This window comes from Entelurus aequoreus, linkage group LG25 (genome assembly GCF_033978785.1).
Source record: "Entelurus aequoreus isolate RoL-2023_Sb linkage group LG25, RoL_Eaeq_v1.1, whole genome shotgun sequence".
NCBI lineage: Eukaryota > Metazoa > Chordata > Actinopteri > Syngnathiformes > Syngnathidae > Entelurus > Entelurus aequoreus.
In genome coordinates this window covers 5,336,113-5,353,164 of record NC_084755.1, presented here as the reverse complement: position 1 = coordinate 5,353,164, position 17,052 = coordinate 5,336,113, and the positions used below count along the sequence as shown (strand labels likewise).

Genomic DNA, 17,052 nt, shown 5'->3' with positions numbered 1-17,052 from the left:
TCTCCCTCCATGTCCAGACGTCCCCGGCTGTCACCATGGATAAGCTGCAGGAGAGCTGGAAGTTGTACATGGACGAGTGTGAGCGCAACAACAGCAGAGCGCCTCCAAACAGTGGTGAGGACGCTCGGGACGCACGTGAACCCTCCATTTCATTCTGGGCTCGTTAAATAAAGGATAAAAACGGATAAACCACAGAAACCTCAACTATATATATATATATATATATATATATATATATATATATATATATATATATATATATATATATATATATATATATATATATTAGGGGTGTGGGAAAAAATCGATACGAATTCGAATCGCGATTCTCACGTTGTGCGATTCAGAATCGATTATCATTTTTAAAAAAATCTATTTTTTTTACAAAAAATTTTTTTATTAATTTTTTTTTTATTAATTTTTTTTTTTTTTTTTTAATTAATCAATCCAACAAAACAATACACAGCAATACCATAACAATGCAATCCAATTCCAAAAGCAAACCTGACCCAGCAACACTCAGAACTGCAATAAACAGAGCAAGTGAGAGGAGACACAAACACGACACGGAACAATCTAAAAGTAGTGAAACAAAAATGAATATTATCAACAACAGTATCGATATTAGTTACAATTTCAATATAGCAGTGATTAAAAATCCCTCATTGACATTATCATTAGACATTTAGTTTATGAGAAGCGATGCAAGTGTAAGCCACTGTGACACAATTGTTCATTTTTTTTATTATTTTTTAATGATGATATCAATGAGGGATTTTTAATCACTGCTATGTTGAAATTGTTACTAATATTGATACTGTTGTTGATAATATTCATTTTTGTCTCACCACTTTTAGATTGTTCCGTGTCATGTTTGTGTGCTCTCAATTGCTCTGTTTATTGCAGTTCTGAATGTTGCTGGGTCGGGTTTGGTTTTGAAATTGTATTGCATTATTATGGTATTGTTGTGTATTGTTATCATAAAAAAAATAAAATAAAAAAAATAAAAAATAAAAATCGTTTTTGAATCGAGAATCGTGTTGAATTGAAAAACAATCGATTCTGAATCGAATCGTGACCCCAAGAATCGATTTTGAATCGAATCGTGGGACACCCAAAGATTCCCAGCCCTAATATATATATATATATATATATTTTTTTTATACATACCGTATTTTTCGGACTATAAGTCGCAGTTTTTTTCATAGTTTGGCCGGGGGTGCGACTTATACTGAGGAGCGACTTATGTGTGAAATGATTAACACATTAGCGTAAAATATGAAATAATATTATTCATGTCATTCACATAAGAGACTAGACGTATAAGATTTCATGGGATTTAGCGATTAGGAGTGACAGATTGTTTGGTAAACGTATAGCATGTTCTATATGTTATAGTTATTTGAATGACTCTTACCATAATATGTTACGTTAACATACCAGTTGGTTATTTATGCCTCATATAACGTACACTTATTCAGCCTGTTGTTCACTATTCTTTAGACATTTTAAATTGCCTTTCAAATGTCTATTCTTGCTGTTGGCTTTTATCAAATACATTTCCCCCAAAAATGCGACTTATACTCCAGTGCGACTTATATATGTTTTTTTTTCCTTTATTATTAGGGATGTCCGATATATCAGCCGATAAATGCGTTCAAATGTAATATCGGAAATTATCGGTATCGTTTTTTTTAAATTATCTGTATCGTTTTTTTTGTTGTTTTTTATTTTTTATTTTATTAAATCAACATAAAAAACACAAGATACACTTACAATTAGTGCACCAACCCAAAAAACCTCCCTCCCCCCATTTCTTTCTGTTATCAATATTCTGGTTCCTACCTTATATATCAATATATATCAATACAGTCTGCAAGGGATACAGTCCGTAAGCACACATGATTGTGCGTGCTGCTGCTCCACTAATAGTACTAACCTTTAACAGTTAATTTTACTCATTTTCATTCATTACTAGTTTCTATGTAACTGTTTTTATATTGTTTTACTTTCTTTTTTATTTAAGAAAATGTTTTTAATTTATTTATCTTATTTTATTTGTTTCATTTTTTTAAAAAGTACCTTATCTTCACCATACCTGGTTGTCCAAATTAGGCATAATAATGTGTTAATTCCACGACTGCATATATCGGTTGATATCGGTATCGGTTGATATCGGTATCGGTAATTAAAGAGTTGGACAATATCGGAATATCGGATATCGGCAAAAAGCCATTATCGGACATCCCTATTTATTATGCATTTTCGGCAGGTGCGACTTATACTCCGGAGCGACTTATACTCCGAAAAATACAGTGTGTATATATACATATATATATATATATATATATATATATATATATATATATATATATATATATATATATATATATATTCAGTACAGGCCAAAAGTTTGGACACACCTTCTCATTCAATGCACTTTCTTTATTTTCATGACTATTTACATTGTAGATTGTCACATCAAAACTATGACACCTGTGAAGTGAAAACCATTTCAGGTGACTACCTCTTGAAGCTCATGGAGAGAATGCCAAGAGTGAGCAAAGCCAAGCAGTAATCAGAGCAAAGGGTGGCTATTTTGAAGAAACTCGAATATAAAACATGTTTTCAGTTATTTCACCTTTTTTTTGTTAAGTGCATAACTCCACATGTGTTCATTCGTAGTTTTCATGTGACAATCTACAATGTAAATAGTCATGAAAATAAAGATTGAATGAGAAGTCGTGTCCAAACTTTTGGCCTGTACTGAATATCCGTCATGTTGGACTCTACTGCTACATTAGCAGAGAAGATCAAAGCGCTAACAAAGTGCTAACAGGCAGAAGCTCACTAATGGACTCTGTAGTAAAGATGAAAGAGCGCCATAATGGTCTTAGCCATCTTGTTTGTTTACTACCTGCAGGTCTTGTGTGCAACAGAACCTTCGACAAGTACGCCTGCTGGCCTGACGGACTACCCAACACTACCGTTAGCGTGTCATGTCCGTGGTATCTACCGTGGTACCATGAAGGTACGACTACCACTAGTGATGTATAGATACATTTTCGTACCAAAATGGCCCAAAATTGCCTGAGATGCGGACAAGGATCTGCAAAATATGCAATGTAAAAATATTAGAGGGGCTCAGATCCCACATCAGGGCAAGAAAAAAGTCAAGCCAATAGGAACTACGAGAAATCTGGGAAGGGTCCGCAGTCCGGCGTGTTGGTCATCTTTAGGGTCATGTAGAGTTGGCTGTCATCAGCATAACAATGGAAGCTAACATGTATGATGTCACTTAGCGGCAGCATGTAGATGCTGAAGAGTGCAGGGCCAAGAACCCAACCCTGGGGAACTCCACACGTTACCTTAACGTAGTCCGAGGTCACATTGTTATGGGAGACGCACTGCATCCTGTCAGTAAGATAAGAGTTAAACCAAGACAAGGCTAAGTCTGTACTGAACAAATATTTAGGATTGTTTTTATTGAGGCGGATGAGATTGGAGTAGTGATTAGTTTTAGCTAAGCTAAGCGTGCATTTATACGTTATTAAACTATCACACCATTCTTGATGGAAAACCTCAAGTTTAGCCGCACGCCATTTGCGTTGTAGCTTTCTGCATGATAGTTTAAGAGCTCTGGTTTCTTCTGTAAACCATGGGGGTACGCCTTTTAGGGGCCATTTTTAGCTTTAGCGGTGCTATACTATCAACGGCGTTGCGCAGGGCGTCGTTGAAGTTGTTAGTGAGGTTATCGATGGAGCCCACATAATTTGGGAATGGCGCCATTACCGCAGGCAGTAGGCCAGCAAGAGTCGTAGTTGTGACAGCATTAATGTTGCAGCTCCTAAAGCAGTTATTATTATTATTATTATTAGCTTGTTGACAATGAGTCATAACTTTAAATTATTTTAGTGTACGGGAGTACCATAACTTTGGAGGTGGTAACACCCCGGACAAGGACTAGGTCTATTGTATTACCGTTGCGATGGGCGGGTTCATGTATTATTTGTGTAAGACCACAGCTATCAATTATAGTCTGGAGCGCCACGCACGGGGTATTCATATGGATATTAAAATCCCCCATTATAATTATATTATCTGCGTGCGTCACTAGATCAGCGACAAACTCTGAAAATTCACTGATAAAGTCCAAATAGAGCCCAGGGTGGTGACAGATAACAGCCAGGTAGAGAGGTAGCGGTGTGACAGACCTCATAGTAAGCACCTCAAATGTTTATACATATATACGTATATTGTAGACTTCTACTTTGTAGCACGGCGACACCAGTTTCTTCTGTAAACCATGGGGTACGCCTTCTACGGGCCTTTTTTAGCTTTAGCGGTGCTATACTATCAACGGCGTTGCGCAGGGCGTCGTTGAAGTTAGTGAGGTTATCGATAGAGCCCACATAATTTGGGAATGGCGCCATTACCGCAGGCAGTAGGCCAGCAAGAGTCGTAGTTGTGGCAGCATTAATGTTGCAGCTCCTAAAGCAGTTATTATTATTATTAGCTTGTTGACAATGAGTCATAACTTTAAATTTTATAAGGTAATGATCGGACATTATTTTAGTGTACGGGAGTACCATAACTTTGGAGGTGGTAACACCCCGGACAAGGACCAGGTCTATCGTATTACCGTTGCGATGGGCGGGTTCATTTATTATTTGTGTAAGACCACAGCTATCAATTATAGTCTGGAGCGCCACGCACGGGGTATTCATATGGATATTGAATCCCCCATTATAATTATATTATCTGCGTGCGTCACTAGATCAGCGACAAACTGAAAATTCACTGATAAAGTCCAAATAGGGCCCAGGGTGGTGATAGATAACAGCCAGGTAGAGAGGTAGCGGTGTGACAGACCTCATAGTAAGCACCTCAAATGTTTATACATATATACGTATATTGTAGACTTCTACTTTGTAGCACGGCGACACCAGTTTCTTCTGTAAACCATGGGGTACGCCTTTTAGGGGCCATTTTTAGCATTAGCGGTGCTATACTATCAACGACGTTGCGCAGGGCGTCGTTGAAGTTGTTAGTGAGGTTATCGATAGAGCCCACATAATTTGGGAATGGCGCCATTACGGCAGGCAGTAGGCCAGCAAGAGTCGTAGTTGCGGCAGCATTAATGTTGCGGCTCCTAAAGCAGTTATTATTATTATTATTAGCTTGTTGACAATGAGTCAGAACTTTAAATTTTATAAGGTAATGATCGGACATTATTTTAGTGTACGGGAGTACCATAACTTTGGAGGTGGTAACACCCCGGAGAAGGACCAGGTCTATCGTATTACCGTTGCGATGGGCGGGTGCAGGTATTATTTGTGTAAGACCACAGCTATCAATTATAGTCTGGAGCGCCACGCACGGGGTATTTATATGGATATTAAAATCCCCCATTATAATTATATTATCTGCGTGCGTCACTAGATCAGCGACAAACTCTGAAAATTCACTGATAAAGTCCAAATAGGGCCCAGGGTGGTGACAGATAACAGCCAGGTAGAGAGGTAGCGGTGTGACAGACGTCATAGTAAGCACCTCAAATGATTATACATATATACGTATATTGTAGACTTCTACTTTGTAGCACGGCGACACCAGTTCTGCTTGTTAGTGTATTATAATAAAATATATTACCGTATAATGTATTATTTTCATTTAACATGGTTGGAATATCAGTGGCAAATACATATTTTCATAATTGTATGATTGTTTTATTGTCTGAATGATGACTATTCACTTGTGCAAGGACAATGCCTTGATTCTATTGAGGTAAATACACGGTCATAGCTGGAAATGCAATGGTAATAATTTGTATAGTAACTCAATTCGATGTTTGGATTTTTGACCTTTGTTGCTGCATTCTTGGTTTCAGACAACACTTTTCATTTGGGTGCATCCCTAACTACCACCTTCTAGCCCGCATGTTGATGCTGTTACATGCTAAGCTGTGTGTGTTTCTGTGTGTAGTTCAGTATGGAATGGTGTACCAGGAGTGTAACGCTAACGGTCAGTGGGTAACTATGAAGAACACCAGCGAGTGCGACTCTAATGATCCCAGTCAGGTAAGAACAGCACACATTGGGAACTGAACTACCAAGATCCAAATAGCAGGTCTAAACCGCATGTGCAACCTATAGAATTGTGCGTACTGTTAGTAGGCGTGTTGTGTGTGATCTACCAAGACTGTCTGCACAATTGATGACAACTGCAAAAGTGGTGCAGACCACTTTATTGAAATGAGGATTTTGCAGCTGTTACCATGGAGACACGTGTTTACTGCATTCATGCCTGACACGTTTAAGTCGGCAGATGTTGATGCACACCAAATGTAACCCTAGTTATGGAATTACCAGTCTTGGATGTTCATTTACTTGTTTCATTTTGGCGAGAGAAAAGCAGATAACAGACAAAACTATAGTCATTTTCAAATGGCAACTTTCTGCCTGTAAGAAACACTGCAAAAACATAATCATTTAGGGGTGACTGGTGCAATGGACGTAGAGTGGATCTAGTTCATAGTGTGAGAGTCCAGTCCATAGTGGATCTAGTTCATAGTGTGAGAGTCCAGTCCATAGTGGATCTAGTTCATAGTGTGAGAGTCCAGTCCATAGTGGATCTAGTTCATAGTGTGAGAGTCCAGTCCATAGTGGATCTAACATAATAGTGAGAGTCCAGTCCATAGTGGATCTAGTTCATAGTGTGAGAGTCCAGTCCATAGTGGATCTAGTTAATAGTGTGAGAGTCCAGTCCATAGTGGATCTAACATAATAGTGAGAGTCCAGTCCATAGTGGATCTAACATAATAGTGTGAGAGTCCAGTCCATAGTGGATCTAACATAATAGTGAGAGTCCAGTCCATAGTGGATCTAACATAATAGTGAGAGTCCAGTCCATAGTGGATCTAACATAATAGTGAGAGTCCAGTCCATAGTGGATCTAACATAATAGTGTGAGAGTCCAGTCCATAGTGGATCTAACATAATAGTGAGAGTCCAGTCCATAGTGGATCTAACATAATAGTGAGAGTCCAGTCCATAGTGGGGCCAGCAGGAGATCATCTAGAGTGGAGACAGGTCAGCAGTGCAGAGACGTCATCAACTGATGCACAGGTGGTCCACCCTGGGTCCCTGACTTTGGACAGCTAGCGTTTCATCTGTGGTCACCGAATCTGTGCCCCCCACGCTCCCACGAAGGAGAGGGGGGCAGAGCAGAAAACAGACGGCAGATCAACTGGTCTAAAAAGGGGGTCTATTTAAAGGCTAGAGCAGGTATCACCAATGCGGTGCCCGCGGGCACCAGGTAGCCCGTAAGGACCAGATGAGTAGCCCGCTGGCCTGTTCTAAAAATAGCTCAAATAGCAGCACTTACCAGTGAAGTCACCATTTGAAAAAATGTTTGTCATGTCTTGTTATCTGTTTTTTTCTACAACATTAAACAACTGAATGACCTCCCCCAAGTCCGGTGATTCCATATGTGTTTGGCAGGGGTGGTGCACAGGATGTACTTAGATGCACCAAAAGTTCATGGATGTTTGTGACATGTTTATTTGTTGAGAGTTCACTGAAGTGAGACTAAGTTGTTTGTGTGTGCAGCAGTACTACCGACACATTCGCATCATGTACACAATTGGATACTCTCTATCTCTGGTGGCTCTGGTGTTGGCACTCAGCATACTGATATTCTTCAGGTAGGTAATAAATAGCATACTGATATTCTTCAGGTAGGTAATAAATAGCATACTGATATTCTTCAGGTAGGTAATAAATAGCATACTGATATTCTTCAGGTAATAAACAGCACTTGCTCCCAAAGAGGATTAGTGAAAATGGAAGATAAAATGTGATGTTCAACAGGAAGCTGCACTGTATGAGGAACAACATCCACATGAACCTCTTTGCCTCCTTCATCCTGCGGGCGTTGTCCATCCTCATCAAGGATGCGCTCATGGAGGCGAACATTACCTCGCAGGACCTGAGCCCGGACCAGGAGCAGGGATTCTCACAGGCCTCCATGTCGCCCGTAGACCTGTTGGTCAACAATGAGGTCAGTGGACAAGCAAAAGGTGAGCGATGACGCCTGTGAGGATTAGAAATAATCTCAGTGTTGTAAAAAACAACATTGTGAATTGTGTATAGCATTAGATACTGTAGGCTGGTTGGCAACACTAAATGGTCCCTAGTGCGTGAATGTTGTCTGTATATCTGTGTTGGCTCTGTGATGAGTTTAAAGTTCAAGTTAAAGTACCAATGATTGTCATACACACACTAGGTGTGGTGACTAAGATGGCGTAAGTGGGGATCGAACCTGGAACTCGCCAATTTCTGGCACCGAGCCACACCGCCCTGGTTTTCTCGTCGTATTCCGTAAAATCTTGCCAATGATTAAGTACCAATGATTGTGGTATGATTGTGGCACCACTATGTGTGGTGAAATTTGTCCTCTGCATTTGACCCATCCCCTTGTTCACCCCCTGGGAGGTGAGGGGAGCAGTGGGCAGCAGCGGTGCTGCGCCCGGGAATCATTTTTGGTGATTTAACCCCCAATTCCAAGCTTTGATGCTGAGTGCCAAGCAGGGTGGTAATGGCTCCCATTTTTATAGTCTTTGGTATGACTCGGCCGGGGTTTGAACTCACAACCTACCCATCTCAGGGCGGACACTCTAACCACTAGTACTGAGTTGTGAAGTAAAGTGAATTATACTTCTATAGCGCTTTTCTCTAGAGACTCAAAGCCCTTACATAGTGAAAGCCATTGTCTACATCTGGAAGCTACATTTTAAAGCAGTGTGGGTGGCACTGGGGGCAAGGTGGGTAAAGTGTCTTGCCCAAGGACACAACGGCAGTGACTAAGATGGTGGAGGTGGGGATCAAACCTGGAACCCTCCAATTTCTGGCACCGAGCCACACCGTCCCGATTTTCTCGTCGTATTCCGTAAAATCTTGCCAACGATTAAGTACCAATGATTGTGGCATGATTGTCACACACACACTAGGTGTGGTGAAATTTGTCCTCTGCATTTGACCCATTCCCTTGTTCACCCCCTGGGAGGTGAGGGGAGCAGTGGGCAGCAGGGTTGGCCACGCCCAGGAATAATTTTTGGCGATTTAACCCCCAATTCCAAGCCTTGATGCTGAGTGCCAAGCAGGGAGGTAATGGCTCCCATTTTTATAGTCTTTGGTATGACTCGGCCGGGGTTTGAACTCACAACCTACCCATCTCAGGGCGGACACTCTAACCACTAGACCACTGAGTTGTGAAGTAAAGGGAATTATACTTCTATAGCGCTTTTCTCTAGAGACTCAAAGCCCTTTACATAGTGAAAGCCATTGTCTACATCTGGAAGCTACATTTTAAAGCAGTGTGGGTGGCACTGGGGGCAAGGTGGGTAAAGTGTCTTGCCCAAGGACACAACGGCAGTGACTAAGATGGTGGAGGTGGGGATCGAACCTGGAACCCTCCAATTTCTGGCACCAAGCCACACCGTCCCGATTTTCTCGTCGTATTCCGTAAAATCTTGCCAATGATTAAGTACCAATGATTGTGGTATGATTGTGGCACCACTAGGTGTGGTGAAATTTGTCCTCTGCATTTGACCCATCACCCTTGTTCACCCCCTGGAAGGTGAGGTGAGCAGTGAGCAGCAGGGGTGGCCACGCCCAGGAATCATTTTTGGTGATTTAACCCCCAATTCCAAGCCTTGATGCTGAGTGCCAAGCAGGGAGGTAATGGCTCCCATTTTTATAGTCTTTGGTATGACTCAGCCGGGGTTTGAACTCACAACCTACCCATCTCAGGGCGGACACTCTAACCACTAGACCACTGAGTTGTGAAGTAAAGGGAATTATACTTCTATAGCGCTTTTCTCTAGAGACTCAAAGCCCTTACATAGTGAAACCCATTGTCTACATCTGGAAGCTACATTTTAAAGCAGTGTGGGCGGCACTGGGGGCAAGGTGGGTAAAGTGTCTTGCCCAAGGACACAACGGCAGTGACTAAGATGGTGGAGGTGGGGATCGAACCTGGAACCCTCCAATTTCTGGCACCGAGCCACACCGTCCCGGTTTTCTCGTCGTATTCCGTAAAATCTTGCCAATGATTAAGTACCAATGATTGTGGTGTGATTGTGGCACCACTAGGTGTGGTGAAATTTGTCCTCTGCATTTGACCCATCACCCTTGATCACCCCCTGGGAGGTGAGGTGAGCAGTGAGCAGCAGGGGTGGCCACGCCCAGGAATCAGTTTTGGCGATTTAACCCCCAATTCCAACCTTTGATGCTGAGTGCCAAGCAGGGAGGTAATGGCTCCCATTTTTATAGTCTTTGGTATGACTCGGACGGGGTTTGAACTCACAACCTATCCATCTCAGGGCGGACACTCTAACCACTAGTACTGAGTTGTGAAGTAAAGTGAATTATACTTCTATAGCGCTTTTCTCTAGAGACTCAAAGCCCTTTACATAGTGAAACCCATTGTCTACATCTGGAAGCTACATTTTAAAGCAGTGTGGGCGGCACTAGGGACAAGGTGGACAGTGACTCAGATTGCGAAAGTGGGGGATCGAACCTGGAACCCTTCAATTTATGGCACAGAGCCACACCGTCCCGGTTTTCTCGTCGTATTCCGTAAAAACCTTGCACTCTTTTGCCCTTCTTGACTAACTCTCGAGGAACTCTGAAGAAACTGTTATCATTTTTCGGGTTTTGAACGGTTCCAACAGCCTAAAACAACGCAGGCATAGGGCGTTTTTCTTCGATAAAGGCCAAATATCACTTCGACAACACTTTGAGTCTCACCTGGTTAATGAGGCGAATGTGACGTCAGGTGAATACAACCTATTGGCAACTAAAGATGGTGACCGTGTCACCCACAAAGCTGACTAGACTATATCAACTGTCATATTTAGGACATTATCAGACATCGTTGTTATTTGAATGTGGTTTGACAGATAACCATCAGCTGTCGAGTGGCGGCGGTGATGATGCAATACAGCATCTTGGCCAACAGCTACTGGCTCCTGGTGGAAGGTATCTACCTCCACAACCTGCTGGTCATCACCGTGTTTACAGAGAAGAACTACTTCCAGATCTACCTGTGCATCGGCTGGGGTGAGCCGGCATTCACGACCGCAAGTTACACGACTTGAAATAACTATCAACACGCTAATAGAAATAACCATTTCTTCACAGGTACACCCTTAATATTCCTTGTTCCCTGGGTCATCGCCAAATATCTTCATGAGAATCAAGAGTAAGTGTCTACACTGCTGATTTCTGTCACTTTAATTCTCCTGCGTACACCTAGCTAAGATAATACAATCATTACTTTTATTTGTTAATTATAGGTAAGCTAAACTAGCTAACTTCTGATAAACTAAACTCCAAAAACAATGCTAGGCTAGCGTACACCTAGCTAAGATTTCTTAAGGCCAAAATATCTATAAAGTGTCAAAAATAAACAATAGACATACCCTAACCCTTGACGGGTTGTAGACGGACAGTGCACACCCCCTTAACCCTAACCTCAACCCCAACCCTAACCCTATCTAATTTGCTGTGAAGTTAAACTAAACATTGCCAACTTATTCTAAATGAGGAGAAATTAAATTTAACTAAACTAAACAATGTTAACGATGCTAAGATTGTTTATTAATACTATCATGTTAAATCTACACTCAAAAGTAGACACGATAATACAATCATTACTTTTATTTGTTAATTATAGGTAAGCTAAACTAGCTAACTTCTGATAAATTAAACTCCAAAAACAATGCTAGGCTAGCGTACACCTAGCTAAGATTGTTTCTTAAGGCCAAAATATCTATAAAGTGTCAAAAATAAGCAATAGACATACCCTAACCCTAACCCTTGACGGGTTGTAGACGGACAGTGCACACCCCCTTAACCCTAACCTCAACCCCAACCCTAACCCTGTCTAATTTGCTGTGAAGTTAAACTAAACATAGCTAACTTATTCTAAATGAGGAGAAATTAAATTTAACTAAACTAAACAATGTTAACTATGCTAAGATTGTTTATTAATACTATCGTGTTAAATCTACACTCAAAAGTAGACACGATAATACAATCATTACTTTTATTTGTTAATTATAGGTAAGCTAAACTAGCTAACTTCTGATAAACTAAACTCCAAAAACAATGCTAGGCTAGCGTACACCTAGCTAAGATTTCTTAAGGCCAAAATATCTATAAAGTGTCAAAAATAGACAATAGACATCTAATTTGCCGTGAAGTTAAACTAAGCATAGCTAACTTATTCTAAATTAGAAGAAACTAAATTTAACTAAACCAAACCAGGTCAACTATGCTAAGCTAACCTCAACTCAAGCTAATGTTGTTTACCACGATACACTTAGTTAAGCTGTGATATAAAAATAGTAAAAACTATGCTAAGCTACACTAAACTAATCTAAGATTGTTTAATAATGCTAACATTTCCACTACTTAGAAGCAGACATGATAATAATCCTTGTAAAACATTTATAAGAAATAATCAAAACAGCTTCAGGCCTCCCTAATGGATGGATGGAATATCGTGAAATCATTTAAAATAAAGAAATATACGTAATAAAGGCTGTTAAATATGCAAACCATGTGAAGAAATAAATATATTGGTAATTAAATTACTGCATTTCCTAAATATTTTCTTAAATTACTTTTTTTTTTTTAGATATTTATTGAACTTTTAAACATTTGATTAAAAGTGCACTCTGCAATTGTTACGTATGTATATTGCAGTTTATATAAGAACAACCTTTAGTTTTTAATACAACACTTTGTTGGTGTCTGATGTTAGCAGCTTCTTCTTCTTTGCTTCCAAACAATGTCAACGTTGATGCAGGACAGAGGACAGTAAATCTAACACCTCATTAGTGGACGACAACAAACCACACACACACACACACACACACACACACACACACACACACACACACACACACACACACACACACACACACACACACACACACACTTCTGTTATGAGCATCCAAATATGGAAATGATGTCAAAGCTCTTTTGGTGTTGGCGCCTTGTTAATATGGTCCGAGGCTTCGTTACATAAGATGCACAATCTAGTACACGGATGTCCAACTCAAGGCCCGGGAGCCACATCTGGCCCACCATTTCATTTTTATGTGGCCCGAGAAAGCTGAACTTTAACGTCTGCTTGTCACCTTGACTAGTGACACCAGAGCAGCTTTTTTACATCAGTTGGTTGGTAAACAATGATGATAATTGTTTACTAGCATGAGATGATTATACTATACATTTACCGTATTTTCCGGACCATAGGGCGCGCCGGATAATAAGGCGCACTGCCGATGAGCGGGTCTATTCAGGTCTATTTTCATACAAAAGGTGCATTAAAAGGTCATATTATGATTATTTTCTAAAAGTAAAAGATTTCCTTGTGGTCTACATCAGTGGTCCCCAACCACTGGGCCGCGGCCCGGTACCGGTCCGCGGACCGATTGGTACCGGGCCGCGCAAGAAATTAAAAAAAAAAAAAAATAATAATTAATTTTTTTTTATTTTATTTTATTTTATTTTTTAAATTAAATCAACATAAAAACACTATATATACATATTGTGTATGTGTATGTCAATATAGACCAATACAGTCTGCAGGTATACAGTCCGTAAGCACACAGGATTGTATTTCTTTATGGAAAAAAAAAAATAAAAAAAATAAAAAAAATAAAAATAAATCTCCCCCCCCCCCCCCCCCGGTCCGTGGGACAAATTTTCAAGCTACAAAAAGGTTGGGGACCACTGGTCTACATAACATGTAATGGTGGTTCTTTGCTCAAAATGTTGCATAGATGATGTTTTACACATCATCTTCAAGTCACTTCCTGACAGTCTCTTCAGGATGGGCGGTCTTATTTACGTGCCTCCACTTCGACAGCGTCTTCTCCCCGTCATCTTTGTTGTAGCGGTGTAGCGTGCAATCCGTGGCCCACTAGTGCAACAACAACACAGGAAATGTGTCCCGTGAAAAAGCGTCCCACCGGAACTCTCTAGTAACTAAAGTTCCTTGGGTGAATAATGTAAAGTCACTACACCGGTATGTTTTAGTGCTTTCATGGTGAGTTTACTGACAGATACAAGTAAGAACTTTACACTACTTTATATTAGAAATGGCAACAGTGGAGGATGAATGTCACATAACAAGAAGATAGAGAAAAAGAAGAAAAGGCGGACTTATGCAGATCCCAAATACAGATCAGCAGGTACCAGAAGGTAAGAAAAGTTGCTTTTGCATAATATTGCGAAACAAAACGCCAGATAATATGTCTTACCTTATACACACAGCATAATAATACTCCTATGTTGAAGCACAGTACAATCCATCAAGTGGTGTGGCTTCATAGCTTACCAAAGTCCTACTAAAACATTTTGACAGATTTTTGAGCGCCGTGTGTAATGTTCTATATTTTCAATGGAACATATAACAATGTTGGTGTCATATACTTGAAGTTTTTTTTGGATTTATTTAAACTTTTATTAGTAGATTGCACAGTACAGTACATATTTATTAGTAGATTGTACAGTACAGTACATATTCCCTACAATTGACCACTAAATGGTAACACCCCAATACGTTTTTCAACTTGTTTAAGTCGGGGTCCACGTTAATCAATTCATGGTACAAATATATACTCATCATCATCGGCGTTCACTCGAACGAGTATGACGATCCTCCTGGTAGGGGTGTATCCCTTTATGGAGGATGCCTGTGCGTGACTTAGTTTAACGTGGGGAGACTGGTGCACAGACAGTCACCACACCATCCTTGACAGAAATCGGGTCAGGGTCTAGTGGCATGGAGTCCAAGACGACTGGGGACCCTTTTCTGCTGCAGCCTTCTTCCGCCATCGCAGCCGTTGTGGTAGTTCTTAAATCTACCGTCTTCCGCCTGCTCCGCCGTTGAGGTCTTCACCGTATCCCTGACTAGGGGGCAGTCAGGTACTAGGCCTTTGCCAAGGACAACTGGGGTAAAAGTAGTAAAGGGGTTAACCTCCTAGTGCCCCAAGACCCCATAGACAGACACAGCAGCTTTATTAGTGTCCATTCTTAACATGTACAAGACACATAAGAACTGAAATTACATTTTTGGCACAATCCCACTAAGAGCAGACATACGTTACAGGGGGACAAGACGGGACCGCCAACGGAACAGCCACTTACAGCGCTCCTTAAAAAGGTGGGAAAAAGGTGACATTGGGAAAGGGGGAAGAGTAAAAAAAAAATCAGTCTAAGGCTGGACCCTCAGGAGGGGTCCAGACTGAGTCCGAGGAAAAAAGCTCACATAGCATGGCACACATAAACATGATACATGTAATCACAACAACTCGCAACAGAGGGGGGGGAGTTGGGGTCCTGGGAGCCGGCTGCCGCTATAAAGTACTATTCAGCCCCCCCAGCCCCTGAGGAATTAAGCAGTGGTGAAGGCGTTGATTTGGGGAGGGGCGTGTGCGTGCATGTATGCCCAATTAACTTGGGTGAGATGTTGAAATGTTTTTGTGGACTGGGGCCGATCTCAAAGTTCGACACCAGGAGTTGTTGAAAAAAAGGAAGGTCAAAAGCGTCCATCTTTGAGGAGTCCTCGGGGGACTTCTTCAGAACAGCCTGTTCCCCATTGCACCGAGGCCATTCGAGGGAGTCAAATCGTAGATTAAGATGTTGTTTTTCTTCGAGCAGTCCAAACAATGACTTGCCTGCTCTGTGTCCGTGCTGGAATCTCTCAAATTCAATTTAATCATTCCTTCTCAGCAAACTTCTCCAAGATGAGATCCATTTTGCGATTCAACTCAGAAATTGCTCCAGTCTGTGTTCCCACAGTCCGACCCAATCCTTCCATTGCGTTGAACAGCCGTCGGGCTCCTTTAGTGGCTGCCATCGTCTTCCGAATTTGATGATAGGTCGGTAAGCACAACCAGAATTATTCTGTACATTAGGCGCACCGGGTTATAAGGCGCTCTGTCGAGGTTTGAGAAAATGAAAGGATTTTAAGTGCGCCTTAAAGTCCGAAAAATAGGGTATGTGCTTATATCGTACACGGTATGTTTATCAGTTCCAAGCGGGGGAAACCTTAACTGCGATGTAGTTTGCGATGGAAATGAACTTGACAGTCTTGGTCCAGTAGGTTGGTGGTTTTGTGCTGTCATTGTGTCTTCAAACATCTGGATGGTAAACACAGTGATTTCAGGTCGTGATGTGTTTGTTTTACAGATGCTGGGGTCAGAACATAAACATGAACTATTGGTGGATCATACGATCTCCCATACTGGTGGCCGTGCTGGTAATGTCCCTCTTCCTGTCATTTTTATTCCATGCACTATTTTGAATATGTACTCACATCCAGCAAAGTAGCTTGCAGGATTCTCTCACTGGCTTGGCAAATGTTACACCTCGAACGTTCATATTAAATCAGTATTTATTAAAGGCCTACTGAAATTTTTTTTATTTATTTAAACGGGAATAGCAGATCCATTCTATGTGTCATACTTGATCATTTCGCGATATTGCCATATTTTTGCTGAAAGGATTTAGTAGAGAAAATCGACGATAAAGTTCGCAACTTTTGCTCGCTGATAAAAAAAAAAGCCTTGCCTGTAGCGGAAGTAGCGTGACGTCACAGGAGCTAGTATTCCTCACAATTCCCCGTTGTTTACAATGGAGCGAGAGAGATTCGGACCGAGAAAGTGACGATTACCCCATTAATTTGAGCGAGGATGAAAGATTCGTAGATGAGGAACGTTACAGTGAAGGACTTGAGAGGCAGTGATGGACGTATCTTTTTTCGCTCTGACCGTAACTTAGGTACAAGCTGGCTCATTGGATTCCACACTCTCTCCTTTTTCTATTGTAGATCGCAGATTTGTATATTAAACCACCTGGGATACTATATCCTCTTGAAAATGAGAGTCGAGAACGCGAAATGGACATTCAGTGCCTTTTATCTCCACGACAATACATCGGCGAAATGCTTTAGCTACGAGCTAACATGATA

At 41.1% G+C, this 17,052-nt stretch overlaps 1 protein-coding gene across 1 annotated transcript in view; it reads left to right on the top strand.

Moving 5' to 3' along the window:
* gcgra (glucagon receptor a) overlaps positions 1-17,052 on the top strand; it is a 102,574-nt gene that overhangs the window by 70,691 nt on the left and 14,831 nt on the right. Inside the window, exons 3-10 of the mRNA XM_062036698.1 lie at positions 18-114; positions 2,924-3,031; positions 5,986-6,080; positions 7,611-7,705; positions 7,872-8,061; positions 10,964-11,123; positions 11,205-11,265; positions 16,272-16,341. Coding sequence (XP_061892682.1) covers positions 18-114; positions 2,924-3,031; positions 5,986-6,080; positions 7,611-7,705; positions 7,872-8,061; positions 10,964-11,123; positions 11,205-11,265; positions 16,272-16,341 — 876 coding nt within the window. The remainder of the gene's footprint in view (positions 1-17; positions 115-2,923; positions 3,032-5,985; positions 6,081-7,610; positions 7,706-7,871; positions 8,062-10,963; positions 11,124-11,204; positions 11,266-16,271; positions 16,342-17,052) is intronic.